The 14850-nt window shown below is 49.1% G+C and overlaps 1 protein-coding gene across 1 annotated transcript in view; it reads right to left on the bottom strand.

The window, feature by feature from the left end:
* Positions 1–10381: 10381 nt before the first annotated feature.
* Positions 10382–14850, bottom strand: part of LOC144168255 (uncharacterized) — a 57275-nt gene continuing 52806 nt past the window's right edge. Inside the window, exons 5-6 of the mRNA XM_077697274.1 lie at positions 11023–11165; positions 10382–10422 (exon numbers count right to left, since the gene is read on the bottom strand). Coding sequence (XP_077553400.1) covers positions 10382–10422; positions 11023–11165 — 184 coding nt within the window. The remainder of the gene's footprint in view (positions 10423–11022; positions 11166–14850) is intronic.

Genomic DNA, 14850 nt, shown 5'->3' on the forward strand with positions numbered 1-14850 from the left:
TCTTGAGAGGTGGATAGATAGGACAGGAAAAGCAGTTACGTGAGAGGGGTGGCTTCGTCTTTCCATGTCATGTGCCCTGACACGAGCAGATCCGGAGCCAGTTTTTCATTTTTTTTTTCTAAGTAAGGAGGTAAGTGTCTTTAGGGTTCTTTGTGTGAACAGAGGCAACAGAATCCGACCTTTGTGTGAAGTGCCGGTCTTATCGGAGCCGTTTGCCAAAGAAAGATTAAAAACAGGCTCATTTACATCTCTAGCACGCCGCATAAAAAGGCAGTAAAGACACGCGCACACATAAGCGTGGAGATACTGACACAGGTATGTTAATAAGAAATCTAAATAGGCTTCTGAAGGCTGAGAATTTAAGCGCTGAGTCGCTGTACAGTTAAACCTGGAAGCAACGAACCTCTATGCAAGGAGTTCGTGGATTTAATTTCCATTCCTCATTGCCACCCCCATTCAAGACCATGTGTTTGCGGCCTTTATGTAACGAAACGTCGCGGCGGTTAATTTTGACGTGACTAAGTCGGCGAGTTGATCAGTCATGTTTCTTGCATTCTTATTCAAAATCTACGGGAGAAATGAACTAATTTAGCGATTGCTAGCACTACCGTAAGCAGCAAGCACCAATGAAAATGTGTGGAATCGCCTAAACACGAATTACTCATATTGGTGACGATAATCAATGTAGGAGCTAGCACCATTCCATGGCTGATGTAGCAGTCACTTCTGGTTTTGCTTCTGTAGCGTGACACCACACCACCTAGAAAGACTAACTACCCTTCACTCTTTTTAGCCCGCACTGCAAACCTCAGCGAGTTTCTACGAGTGAGTGAGGTTCCGGTAGCAGACGTACCTTTTGACCTGCTAGGCCATTCTGACGGCGTGTAGTCGCGCGTCTCCACTTCTTTCTGTGGTATCGGTTTGTCGGTGATGAGTGCTGCTGCTAGAAAACGAAACGTTGTGTCTTTTCAAGGAAAGCGCACGATTTTAAAGGCAGTCTCCGCTGGCGAGAAATAATGTTGTCCGCCAGTATAGTATCCAAGCTGACACCCTCTCAACAATCTTAAATGCGGTAAAGAGCATCAAGGCCGCAAAAAGGCACCCTTAGTATCAGTTTGCTTCCTGTAACGCGTGAGGGAGCTGAAAAGTGTCAAAAGACAAACTGATACTTAAGCTACGTTTATTAAAAAGGGGGTAAGTGACCTTGCTTCTGTAGAGCACCGTGTAGTGGGTAAGCTCGTGCGAAAGCAAAAGGACCAACTCACGCAGCTTCTCACTGCAAAACCTATGAGTTCACCTTCTCTACTGCATAGCATTTTGGCTTCTTTTCTGCTGAATTTCCGGGAGCATTACTTCGCAACCTGCATGTACTGAACACCTGCATTCAGAAAAAAAAGCGAACCTTTGTCAACTCTGTTACACCCAGGTTTAACTGCAGTACGAGCTAAAGCCTGTCCCACAAAAAACATGTTTCAAGTGTTAGACGTGGCCTTGTTATCGTTCACACAAAGCTGTATTGATAAGGTTTGAGGCTTTCGCTCTTTTTTCATGTTTGAAATGTGGATGCTACGGGTTCGCAAACACAGACATGAGTACCTAGATACATTGTTCAGCAACCTTGTTTCTCCGCAATGTCCGCAGTTACTAACTCTGCACGATGGTATTGCGCGCATTTTTTTGCACCCGTCGTGGTTGCTGAGGCCAGTACTTCTTGTGCCCGTTCGAGTTACGACATTCACCGCGCTGGCATTATTCGGAAAGTTTTTGCGTACTTTTCGCAACGAGAGACGCTGGAAAAACTACTTTTTTTTGTTTTTTCTTCACCCCCCCCCCCACCCCTTCCAGGTGGGGCCCAGAGCAGATGTCCACAGAGAGCTCTGGCACCAAGGCATTCACTGAGTCGACATGGAGGACCTTCTATTCCTGAAGATGCCTACCGCCACTCAGCAGCTGCTCTACAACCTCAAGACGACCGGCCTCACGCAGCGGCTGTAGCCCAGACGGACGTGCTACTGACTGGTGTGCCAGCCTGACTTAACCCTGTCATTTGTTCTTCATTCTCTTTCTCAATTTCCCTAATACTCTTCTCTGTTCTTTTACTCCCATTGTACTTCGCCTCCTCAGCGCTGGGTTGCACGTAGGGGGGGGGGGGGAACCTGCTGGGTCCAATAATATTCGCAGTGCACTTGCTTTCTTTTTCTTTCCCTCAAACCACTCAATAAAAACAACTACAAACGTTTTTCAGTATGGGAACCTAATATTTGAAAGAAAAATAGAGGGCCCAAACGCAACACACTAACCCACAAGTTTTCGAAAATTCCCACGTTTATCCCAGTTCCACGTAGCACGCGGCGCTGCTCCGTGGAACAGTCCCCTCCTTCGTGAGTTTAGATAGAACACTTTAGGACTAGCATTTCAGATTAGGACAGTATGTTTTCGCTGTGTGTTGCGTACTGGCGACCGGAGGCGAGCTGTAGCTGGTGCAGCCTACACCTCTTAGTAAGCCTACATCGTGTGCCGTGTGAAAATGTGACTTGGGCGTCGCGTGCGCGGACTGTTCCCGCCTGCATGGTCTGACCTAGCTGGAGGCATAACACTGCATTAGCATGCGCGACAGCGTGCCTGACCCTGGATGAAGCGCCTCGAAGCTAATCATATGAAACCATTATTAAGCCTCAGCTTCAACTCCACAGGCAGAACATTTTTGACCCAAATGTGCCTGCGCTCACGGCTGCAACACTGCCAACTGATGCGACTCAGCTTCCCCATGAGATTCTCCCATTCATTGATGTCACCGCACTGCCCGGGAACATGCATCCGACTCAGCACTAGGATCGTAGAGAGGCCTGAGCAAAAGCTTTTTTCAAATGGTATGACCACAACTCTAGCACAGTGTACACTGATGCAGCCTCCTTCCCCGGAACGACAGCCATGACCGCTGTTGTGACTGCAGCACAAGCCCACTCACAAGTGCATCAATTTTTACAACGCATGCACTATAGGCAGAAGTGGCCATCACCCTAGCAAATCTCCAAACCCCTCAAGAGATCAGCATTACGGACTGCCAACGAGCGTGTTGAGCTTGCTCGAGCGGGTTCCTCTCACCGTACGGTACACAAATTTTACTGCAGCATCCTCTACAACACTGCATAAGAACCATTTGGGCTCCAGCCCATGCCGACGTTGCCGGCAAAGAAGCTGCCCACCAGCATGTTCGAGATCTGACACACCGGGCTAGTCAGCAGTTCTGCGTGCAGTGGAATGTCTGTACCCTCTTGTCCTTTAAAAAAATCGCGCAGCACTACCGCCTGGAGCAAAGAATGTGCCCCTCCCGCATGAAAACCTCACAAAAGGTCAAGAAAGCCACCTTTGAGAGAAACAGTGCCAACTCATTTTTCCACCCAACTAGAGCCCACATTCTCGACCCCGCGCTACACTCCTAGCAGTGCCACTTTTGCGAGGCTCCGGCTTCTACCATATTATGTGGGACTGTGTTAAGAACACCAACATACCCGCCCTCCTGCCCTTACCCTCCTCTAAACACTGGGAGAAAGCATTGTCCAGCTCGGACCCTGACGATCAGCTTTGAGTCGTGAAGAGCGCCCAAGAAGTCGGGCGGTCTTAAGGGATCCTAGAATAATGACTCTTGCCCGAGACTAACTGCTCCATAGGGAAACTTAGTCCTGTTCCTCCTGAAGCTCTTCCGCTGCCTCACTCGGGACATTTCGCCGCCTACTCCGGATGTGCTGGGGAGCGACCACCACTATACCCAACATAATACCTCGCTTCATTATTCTCTCAAATATAAAATCACTCATACTAAGATCAAACTTTGATACACCTTCCAACTATATAGCCAACACATACAATCCACAAGGGGGGCCCTAATGCAATGGGTTTCTATCTTTCTACGCACAAAACCGCACGATCTCATAATCCTTCCGGACAGTGTTGCGCAGTACGTCGGCATCGAATTCTTCCACCTTTGGGAAGGATATGGTAGTCCCAAGCGACGGTGGAAGCGTTACAAACACCGTGGTTACCTCCGCCTCAGGTTTAATTTGCTTCGACAGGAGATAAGCACACATGCAGTTTATCTGGCCAAAACCAGTTAGATCCACACGTGAGACGATTTAAAGGCCAATCTCTCCATGCGGCGCACGTCAGCGTTACTCTTCCATACCACAAACTGTAAATACTGCAAACTCAGTTTCTTATCACTCCTGAAGGCCCCCGCATCACGGCCACGGCCGCTTCATGATGTAGCGCCATCCTTTGAAGACTGCCGCCACCTAGTTTCGCTTCCACCCGGTTGGAAAAACGTGTTCCCTTTAGTTTCCATCGTTCGGCGTTGGGTGAGAGCAGTCGCGGTCCGGAAATAAGGGCACGCCTATGCGAGCTTTCCGAACGCTCTTACGTTGTCGACGGCGGCTTTCTGCACTGCAAACTAAAAATGGATGCATCGGCACGCCACGATGACGGGGTTGCCGTAGCAAGCGGTGGCGGCTGAGAATTTCCGGACAAAAGTGTCACGGCGGCACTTTCGCTTTAGTAGCTCGTAGGAATTGAGGAAAAGGATGAAGCCCCTCCATCCTGCTCGCTATGCGGCAGACGAAAGCACTACTCGAGAGGATTACATAGCTTGGGAAGCAACTCAACAACATAGCTACGTCCAATGCGTGTACCAACAGGCCGTGAGAATACGGTCTCGGAGTAGTTCGCTTAAACACTGGCAACAAAAGATGGGGGAACATCCGCTATAATAGCTCGGAGAAAATGAAAGTGAGAGGGCCGGTCGGCGCCACTTAATCTAGGCAACGGAAGATAGAAGCATGGCCTTTAATCACTCCGAGTCTTCCTGGCATTAACCACACCCAAATCTACCGTGATGCATGTGCATATTCTCGATGTCATTTGCATCACTGCAGCACATCCTACGGGCACGAGAATCCATCACATCGGAGCGCAAGCGCCTACGCTTCAGCATTATCCGCGTCACCTCACTCTCGCAACTAGAAGCCGCCCTTGACTTGCTCAGACCCCTCCATACAAGAATAACTTTGCCACGTTGCCGAGAATCTCGTATTGTCCTGAGGTTGCAGGCTGCACCAAAGAAGACTAGCGCAGGGGACCGTTCGCGACTTACTGTTTTTCAAATAAAGCTTTTTGTTTCTCTCTCAGTCCCAGAAAACCTCGGACGCACCAATACACCCGCATTATTAAGTTTCTCCCAAATCGAAACCTCTTCCAAAAGGCCATCCTTGGTCATCTTCAAACTACATCTATACCACCCAAAGCGATCTCCATCTTACCCGACCACTGTGTATACCCCGGCGTCCCAATCAGGAGAAACAGCAATTTCGGGCTCTTGTATGCTATCCTGTGTCTGTATCTTTATCAGCTATTGCTGAGTGTTCTGACGGGTTGTCAAAGGTCGTACCAACATAGCGTGTCCAGTTACGGAGCTAAGAAACCGACGTCGCTTTTTGCCAGAGACCTGAGCGAAGCGCGACATTTACGACTATAGAGATATGAGCGGTTGAAAACAAGAACACTGTTTTTTGTTTTTTTTTCCTTGGGGGTGTCTTGAGCGCCGTCCAACGGTACTATTCGCACCTCTTGAAAGCTACGTCCATTGGCGTTTCAACAAAAAAATTCCGGCGTCTGGGGCTACTTAGCCCTCCCTTACCTAACTGTAACGGAAACTAACCTAACACAACCCAATGAACAGAAAAATCTTCCAAAATGCGGAAAACTAACCCTAGCCATTTAAATGTTTTTGGAACAAATGATTTAAGAAAGAAACAATGGATTCCACAGCCGGACTCGAACCACCGGTTTTAGTAACAGGAAGCTTAAGCGGAACCTTTATAGGTTGCGACGGATGGAGGCCTGGCAGGCATCAGTCCGGTCTTAAAGGGACCCAGAAAAGCCTTCTGTAAAAGTTACAAGAGGCCTGTATTGTCACGTAGCACCAATATAGCGATACAATGCCGTTGGAATTATTGATCTACATTCAGTATTAGCTGCGCCAGAAGCAATTAAAGGCACCTCTCCCCACTTGCCGATCGACTCCTCCTCCCTCTCTGCCTCCTTCAAAGCAGCTAGCTACATTCCTGCGCCTAGGCTCGCGTCAATCACTGCGGACCCGCCTTTGCCGCCTTTGCCTCGGGATCGCGCAGGAAGGAGGAAGAGCAGCCGGAAGCCAATGGCAGTGACGCCGCCGGCGGCCGACCTTGCCGGCGGTTGGGCGAATCAGGGGGCGCCTTCGCCGTTGCGTCACCCGCGGTCGCCGTTGCGTCAGCCGCGGTCGGCTCGCTGCGGCGTCGCGCTCATCGGCTGAGAAAGGCGATCTTAAAAAATTGTTTACAAATTATCTGTACAACGTATGGGGCTCACACTTGGCTCAAAAATCCCCCGTTATGTGTTCTACCACCTGAATGCATTTGATTGCCACCTTCACAAAGCTTTTCGGGGTCCCTTTAAATATTCGAACGCCGTCGCACGCACTCTAGCCATGGTTGTAGCTCTGAGCAGGACTGCCGTCGGACGACACTCAAGACACTGCGTTTTTCTTTCAGAATAGCATTAAAAAATCCAATACAAACAGAGCTTCTTCGTGGAAATGTGCGGTGAATGGACCAACCTGCAGTGACGGGAATGATTTCTGAAATAGATGCCTCGATATGCAATCGTGCGCAGATTTTGAGAGCGGAAGCTCTGCTGGGACTTTTGCGACACAGCACGTAACAATTATAGCTTTTTTAGTGTTAACAGAAAGTATCATCAGGCACCTAGGTCTATTAGGCGATTTCAATGCGAACGCCTGCGATTATCGAAGACTTCTTGGCTGCTGCGTCATGTTTGGCTGCAGCATCACAGTGGAGTCTACCGGCACGCATCCGGATCATCTTTGTTCCATCCTCGGACGGTACCGGTGCTTTGCTGGACTTACCACACTTGGCTAGTGCTCTGCAACCCGGGTTCAAATCTCATCCTAACTCAAAGAGGTTTTTAAGTATATCGTAGGATTTTCTTTTTACAGCGGCTCCAATTCGGTTTTCGTGTATACGCCAGCAACTATGGTCAGTTTCCGCGGTTTGTAAGACATCTAAGCATTTCGCCTAAAGGTGTATGTTGAGCTTTATATGGATCTCAGCGGAATCGTGTTTTCGCATCTTTTCATGGTTTCATAGAAAATAAACTTGAAAAAAGTAGCGGAGCTTCCCTTAGTGGTGCAATGTTGGAGAATCCTTAAGTGTATGTACTCTTTCTTTGATAAGGGTGCATCTGAACGAGTAGGGCCTAGATGCCAACATATTCTTAATCTGAACGCGGTACTGAATGGTTGGTCTGACGGCGAGATCAGCCAGATTACCCGCAATCTCATTGCTGCTGATTCCCGTGGGGCCAGGGACCGTGCCAAACGCACCTACTTCGTGTGCCTGGGAACGAGAAAAGTAGTGTGAGGTAAAAGAGAGAGCTGGAAGAGGAAGTTAACGCCGAAGTATCTTACACTAAATCGAAAAATATGATGATTCCGGTTACATATTGTGGTGCTTTACATAGAGCGAGAGATATTTTTACGTCCTGCCGTAAAAATCGGTTTGTAGTCCGGAATTCCTAGCAAATAACCTCAATTAGAGACTGCTAGAGTATTCCAGTTCCAGCTTTCTCTACGTTTTGAGACCAGTCTGTGTAAACTACGGAAGACGCAGGGTACTGTGATATATAGTCTGTTCAAAGAGCTGTTACATTATTGTTATTCTCGAAGACATTCTCGGAAAAGATATCCCCTAGCAGTCCATGCGGCTGCTCGATAATGTTTTCTTCCTCACCAGCCTTGCGTTCATCAGCGCCACTACAACATTGGTAGTGACGCCAGTATAAAGCTGAATTTATTTATTAAGTGCCTGTATGATCATTCCCATTGATGGATCCAGTTAAAGCCAAACACGTTACGCAAACAGTAATGTAGAAACAGAATGAAGTCAAAAATTATTTTCAATATTTATTAACCGCACAAACATTCCGTTGACAAGTGTATTATGTGACCATGCCGTAAATTTATTACTTTCTGGAAACGTAGTTTCCATTTATTCGCTGCAAGAGTATTCGTTTACAGTGTTCAGGCAGTCTTCGATTGTGTCTTTTACGAGTGAATAAAAGCTATCCCGAATTATACCGGAAATTATTTTTGTGCCGGGCATAAGGTAATTAAAAAACGAAGCAATACCACCGATCGCCTTGACACTAGCATGTGTCACGTTCACGCCATGGATTTGCAGCCTTCCAAGCACAGCCTTGGTGTTTTCTCTGGGAAACGAATAAATGGGCACACTGTTAAAACTCTGGCAATCAGAGTTAATGCTTGCAAACACAAACCGTTCACCATCGGGGTGATCTCTAACGGCCCTCAGTCGAGTATGAGCTTCATTTATTATAAAATTTATTAATAATTTAATGTAGCAGTTCGCAATCAATTTCTGACTTCCAATATCAACGTAAAAATCCTGCTGTCTACCAATTCAAGGAATAGAGGGCTGCATTTAAAGGGATTACAAAGGGGACAGGCGAAAAGTGAATGAAAGGAGCAGCAGCGAAAGAATTTATTGTCAGTACTGGCGGTGAGCTCGACCTCGGGCGACGCTGCAAATCGCGTCTCCATAATGTCGGCTTAGCGATTCGCGCATTTCTCATCTGTTTCAATCGGCCTCACTCTCGCAGCTATTTTTTGCGGTCGGTTATATTGTGATTCTTGTCGGCATCAGATTTTTTATGCGCGTAATGTTTTATGATAATAAAAGACCTGCAATTGCACAGACTAGCTCAAGGCGTGATTTAAATCAATAGTTTCTGAAACCGCTTGGTGAAAAACATTGCGGGTGTCGCCACATAATTTACAAAACCTGTCCTCTGGAGAGCGGGATGAGTTGAAACTAGGCGTCACCTTCTGTATCAAAGAATGTTTTGAACAAAGGGAACAGCCGACAAAAGAGAGAATGCAAGGCAACAACAAATCGCACGCCTTCGGGGTTGTTGGCTTCGACAGAAGGCCAACGTTGGATCGGTGGTGCGAATGCGGGTTCCTACATTTATTGGAACGATACACCACCAAGAACTCGGGGCGCCGATGACGAGCGACCACCAAAGAGCACACTCGCGTTAGCCTGGCAAAGTGGACGCGCCCCTCTTGGTGCCACCGATGGCGGCGATGACACTTATGAAGATGGTGACAATGGCGTCGCTAAATGGCTCCCACAAGCGCTCAGCGTGTTAGGATGACGAATAGATGCAGTTTATTGCAGGAAGCAAAAAAGAGACTGTACAAATGTGTACAACAAAGGTGATCAATAAGATTTGGCAGAGTACAATGTCCCAATTTCGTCCCAGTCAGTCCTGGGAGAGAGTCTGGTGACTGCACTGCCCTCTGGTGCCCATGCCTGTGAATGGGGGAGCTGTATCCGGTGGCCGTGGGTCTGTTGCAGTGTGGAAGCTGTTGGGAGTGCCCAGAGGCAATAGCATTTTTCCATAAAGCTCGATGGCACTGTCTTGGCAACGATGTCAAAAACCCCGGGTGGAAAGTGCTTTCGGGTGTTGGGCGGCTCCGTCATGCACACAGCTCTTTCGTAGCATGGGGCGCGCTAACGTGTGCGGCGCTAGTGACGCAGTCGACGCTGTGTTCGTCTAAGGGTTGGCGAGTTTGGGGCCATGGACCATTGCGGCGGCATGAGGTAACGCTTCTGATGACGTGTGAAGGCACGCATCCCAGTCGCCAGTGTCAAGTTTCGATGCCGTTTATTGCGTAAGCGAGTCAGAGTCCTGCCACTGGGTGCGGCTAAAACATGCCGTTCTCGCGCTCTCGCATCATAGACGCGAGCGCGTGAACCCCGGGTTACATAAACACGTGAATGCCTTGCCGGGTACATAGCAGTATTGAGCACTCCTCCCCCGCAGTTTTTGAGGTTTTGCATTATTTTACTCATCACAATGTCGGTTGGGGAAGTCCACCACCCTACATGTTCTCTGATTGGCGAACAGGTCACTCGAACGTGTTTTCACATTGTCGTTGCAGCTATGGGCGTCTTGCACCAGAGTTATGCTGCTCACAACGCTCTACTAAGACTTAAGATGCAATGTCAGAAAGGAGATTGGTGGGTGTGTCGTTGTGCGTCTCATCCGTGGTCGACTGTACCTGCCGTGTAGTCTGGCACTAAGGATGGAGGATTGCAGTGCACAGGTAGTGAGGTGACATAGGTCATGGCTTGCAGTGGTCGTAACTTCGTAGTGGTGTCAACCGAGGAGGAAGTAAGCTCGACGCAACGGAATTGCTTGGCTCACCGGTGTTTTAGCGTTTGATGATAGTCAAGGGTGAGGAACGCTATGGTCGGAGAGTGTCCGCGATGTGATCGGCTGCAGGTCCTGTTGGGGAATGTGGGAATGCCCCGCTGAGGAGAGCGGCCCGATTGGTTGAATATGAGTTTAACACGCCGAAGCTGCACACGTCATGAGACGCACCGTAGTGTAGGTCGGATTAGTTTTGACCACCTGCGGATATTTAACGTGTGCCGAAATCTCGAACACACTTGCGTTTTCACTTTTCGCCTCCATCCGAAAAGCCGTTGCCGTGGCCGGGAAACTGAAAGCCGCGCCCTTCGGCTCACCAGCACAAATGTGTAGCCACTGAGCCACCGCGGCGGTGGAGAATAGCAACCAGGGTGTCTGCACCGGAGGTAGAGGATGTCGCCGTGCAGGGTGGCATGGAGGGTACAGAGTGCAGCAGCGTAGCGTGCACAATGGGTGGGGGGACCTCCGGTGCCACCGTTAGAGGCGGGTTGTCGCGATACCGGTAGTGCGCCAGCACGGAATCGCGCAGATTCTGCATAAGGGGTCGCACTGGTCGATGGTACGGCTATGTCACAACGCAGCTTAAATGGGAGCGTCTCTCAAAGATCAAACGTTTCAGCGGCAACATTGTGACGCCGCTAAGCCACAAGATGCTCTCAAGATGCTGAAACCAACCTTTGGGGCTAGCGTGGGTGAAACTCAGGTATCGTGCCCCAGGTCGCCATGCCGGTGCGACGCTGGTCGGTTCACGGACGCCGAACTTCCGGTTCACCACTTGTTGGAAAGGAGACGAGGGCAGCTGGGGCGGATGCCGTTTTCTGCATTAATTGAAACGCAGGCCCGCCTAGAACTGGGAGCGCAGAAGACGAGCGACCACCCAGGTGCGCAGTCGCGTTAGATCTGTCGAGCTGCAGAACTGAGACGCGCATTCAGGTAATGCTGCTGATGATGATGGCGTATATGAATGCGGTGACGATGGTATCGCTACAAGGGTAGGGTTCCCAGATATCATAAAATTAAGTTTTACCTCTGCTTCTCCCCGTTTTTAGATATTCGTTTATGGAAAACTTCACGCAAGAGAGCGAGAGCTTTTTCTTATTTTCAAGGAACGTCATCCAGAGCAGGCTAGGATTTGTTCTTTTCTCCTGAAGGGGTTCGAAAGCAACAAAAAGCTGCCTGGACGTAGTCGTCGGTTGCGATTGTTGTTATCCGGGAAACGGGCACCTATACTATTTATTGCATTCGTTATCTTGTATATGAAGCCTTCAACACCGTAATGACGTCGCAACCGTTCGAATTGAGAGTGACCTCGTTATAACGGTGGTTACGATATAAAGTCGGAATGCAAAAGTCACATTGGAGTACACTGCATAACTCTGTCTTCGCCGTTTCGCGGTGGCGTTTCACAAACCTACTCGCTGTATTTGCATGTGAATAAAGAACGCGCGCAGCGGATACGCGCGTTCTTGCAGGCCGCTATCACTAGAACCATTTTTTCAAGACGAGAATATATGCCGTACAGCCTGAATAAAATATCCTCAGGAACTTTGTGCTCGTCGCGAACATCCGAAAACGTCGTAATAAGACTTTTTTTACGGTGACGAGAAATAAAGCGTGGGCAACAAAAAAAAAAAAAACGTTTCGGATACAAGTCAAGAATAAAGCGTGGGCAAAAAAAAACAACGTTTCGGATACAAGTCAAGAACTACGGAAGAAAGCTGCTTTTTTTCCTGTGGGGGAATGCACGGATACGGGCCCGCTTGGTGATGCGCAGCCTTTCAGACTGTTGAGTCTTCATAAGAGCATCACAAAAATACCGTAGGAAAAGGCTGCGTATTTCAAGTATTTATCGCAGGGCGCTGAACACTGAATCTCGCCAATAAGCTAGAAAGAATGAGTTACAGATGATCTTCTCTGAGAAAAGTTGTTCCCTCTCTCCTAATAAGTTGGAAATTGTGCGGGATGCAGGCCAAAACTATTCAGAGGCGTGAGAAACTAGGAAATAACTGAAGTACTGGAAATGCGATTTTATTGCTCTGCAGCAGTGGTTCTCAGCCATGACTGCCCCGGGACCCCTTTTGGGCTTGCAATAGTGATGGGGGACCCCACGATGGAGCGTATGTTGATCTGTGCCATAATGTCAAACAATTTGTACTTGAATCTGTAAGTCTTCTAGACACCTATATGCTGCCTTTTGTTGGTTTCTTTTCTTTGTCTTTCATAGCTAGCGTGTTGGACAAAATGCAGATGTCAAACTATGTGCCACGCGGAGAAGCTAAATGTACATTTAATCCGGCGGATCCACCTTTTTGCTTTGCAAGCAAATGCTGGCAAAATCGAGAGAAAAATGGCGGGTGAAACGTTTGGCGGGAAGCTTCGCGGACCCCTGAAATGCTATCGCGGACCCCCTGGGGTCCGCGGAGCCCCATTTGAGAACCACTGCTCTACAGGATCAAAACAGGTGATTTCTAGCACAAGAAGCTGTGCCCTTAGAAGCGGATGTAGAGACAAAAGCCCCTCCAGTTTCGAAGCTGGCGCCAGGAGCCATGGGGCACCTCTCAAACTTCTCACCGCCAATAGCCAGGCGAAGCTAAGTTGACCACGTGAGCGCAGCGCATAAGCTTTTGATTAGAATATGTTTTGGGCGCAATTGGGTCTGATGCCCGCCTGGCTTGCTACGTGCTAGGCTGGCCGTCTCGTGGAGCTTCCGGCTACGTTGTTCCTAGCCGGAAGAGTGGGCAGAGCCGGAGGGTGCGGAGTCGCGAAAGGGAGCTGCGAAGGCGCCCGCAGACGCACATCAAACCCCCACTTGCGATTGGCAGAGGCGCTTTTTCAGGTCGGAAAAGATGCGAGCGCTGGAAGGCCTGTTGGAAATCGCGGCAAGGAGGAAGAAGTGGTCCCTTCAACATGCCTCTCGAATCATCATCATTGTACGAAGTGTTCCATCCTGTCCCATTAAAGCGGCGGCTCCCGTTCGAGGTCCCGGCTCGGTCCTTTCCGCGACATGGTTTCGAAACGACGGGAAAAGCGGCTTTCAAAGACGTGAGACACCCTAACGTGCGCTGGCCCCATCGACCTTCGAGAAGAAGTTTCCGGCGGTGCATTTGTGTCCTCGTCAGGAGCCGCGCCAAGGGAACTTAACGGTGGAAGGTCCGAGCCAATGACAACGTGAGCCGTGGGGCGAGGACCGTTGAACCTGACGCAGAACGAGCTTGAAGCACAAGGGAGCGACCCGAGGGGAACGAGCTTCTAGCACATGCATTCACGATGAAGACACCACCTTCATACCTTGTAACGACGGTGTACTTCTTTGTGGCCATACCAAGGAACTCCTACCTACCAACGATTTTGTGGACTCACTAACGCCGAGGCGAACATTGGAGGAGCTTATCAGCCAACGACTCCAGCTACGTGACGAAGATCTCCACAATTATTAGGCAAGTTGAGAAACATCTTTCGTCTGGTTCACTTTCGCCAGTAATGCTTTCTAGCTGGAATAGGACACTGCTAGAGAAAGAACAAGCTTTAAAGAAACTGGATGGCGAAGTCGAAGATCTCATTGTCGTAGACAAGATTGCCGAGGAGATCGAAAGTGCTGAAACATGGGCCAATACCATCGTAACGATGAAGTGGAAAATACAAGAGGTTATCGGCGAATTACAGCAGCCTTTTAAAAGCTCAGTTCGGCAACGAATCAAACGCAACGTGAACCATCTAGACGTAACATCGTTCACCGGTGACGGTTCGAATGGGGAGGAAACTTCTCCCGATATGTCCGCTACGTCACTGATGGGCATTACGGGAGAAACATATAACAAGCAGAGCATCACCGACTTCAGAAACGAGCCAGAACTGAAGCGGAATCAAGACTCCGACATCGGTCATTTTGCGAACAGCACGTCATTTCCTTCAGCACCAACAGAAACTTTTCAATGCAGCCATCTGGAATTTAAGGCAGAAAACGACGGTGACCTTCAAAAAAGACTAATCCGCGCGGTCTCTCCTGTGAACGTCTACGAAGAGGCTCCAACGACTAACAACGTAGAAGAGCGTATGCTGTGTGCGAAAATAACGCACCAAAAGAAATGCAGAACGTATCGAACGCGCAAAGAAGGAAAGAAACGGAGAGGTACTAACCTTCCGGGGAAAAGCCTGAAAAGAAGTGTCTTCCTAATTTCATGTGGGTAAAGACGAAACGCTCTTCGAATGGCAGTAAAGAAGATGCAGAGACATACAACGGTGAAACCTCGCAAGCAAAGATGTAATGGCAGGGTTCCACGCCACCTGACGATGTCTCAACGCTGTCAGGAGAATCCTCCTCGGGGGGATACTACTGTTTCCTGCGGAGCTGTCACAGCGACCTATGTGCCCCATTTTACGTGGTACAACTCCACACTCCGACGTTTGGGCAGACGGTGCAAGCACCAATGGCGAAGCAAGTGCACTGGGGCTGCGCCGAACAGCTTTCTAGACTACACCGGCTAGTTTTTGAATTACCCATGT

This window comes from Haemaphysalis longicornis, unplaced genomic scaffold (genome assembly GCF_048455015.1).
Source record: "Haemaphysalis longicornis isolate Haplotype H1 unplaced genomic scaffold, Haemaphysalis longicornis Haplotype H1 scaffold_2, whole genome shotgun sequence".
Taxonomy (NCBI): domain Eukaryota; kingdom Metazoa; phylum Arthropoda; class Arachnida; order Ixodida; family Ixodidae; genus Haemaphysalis; species Haemaphysalis longicornis.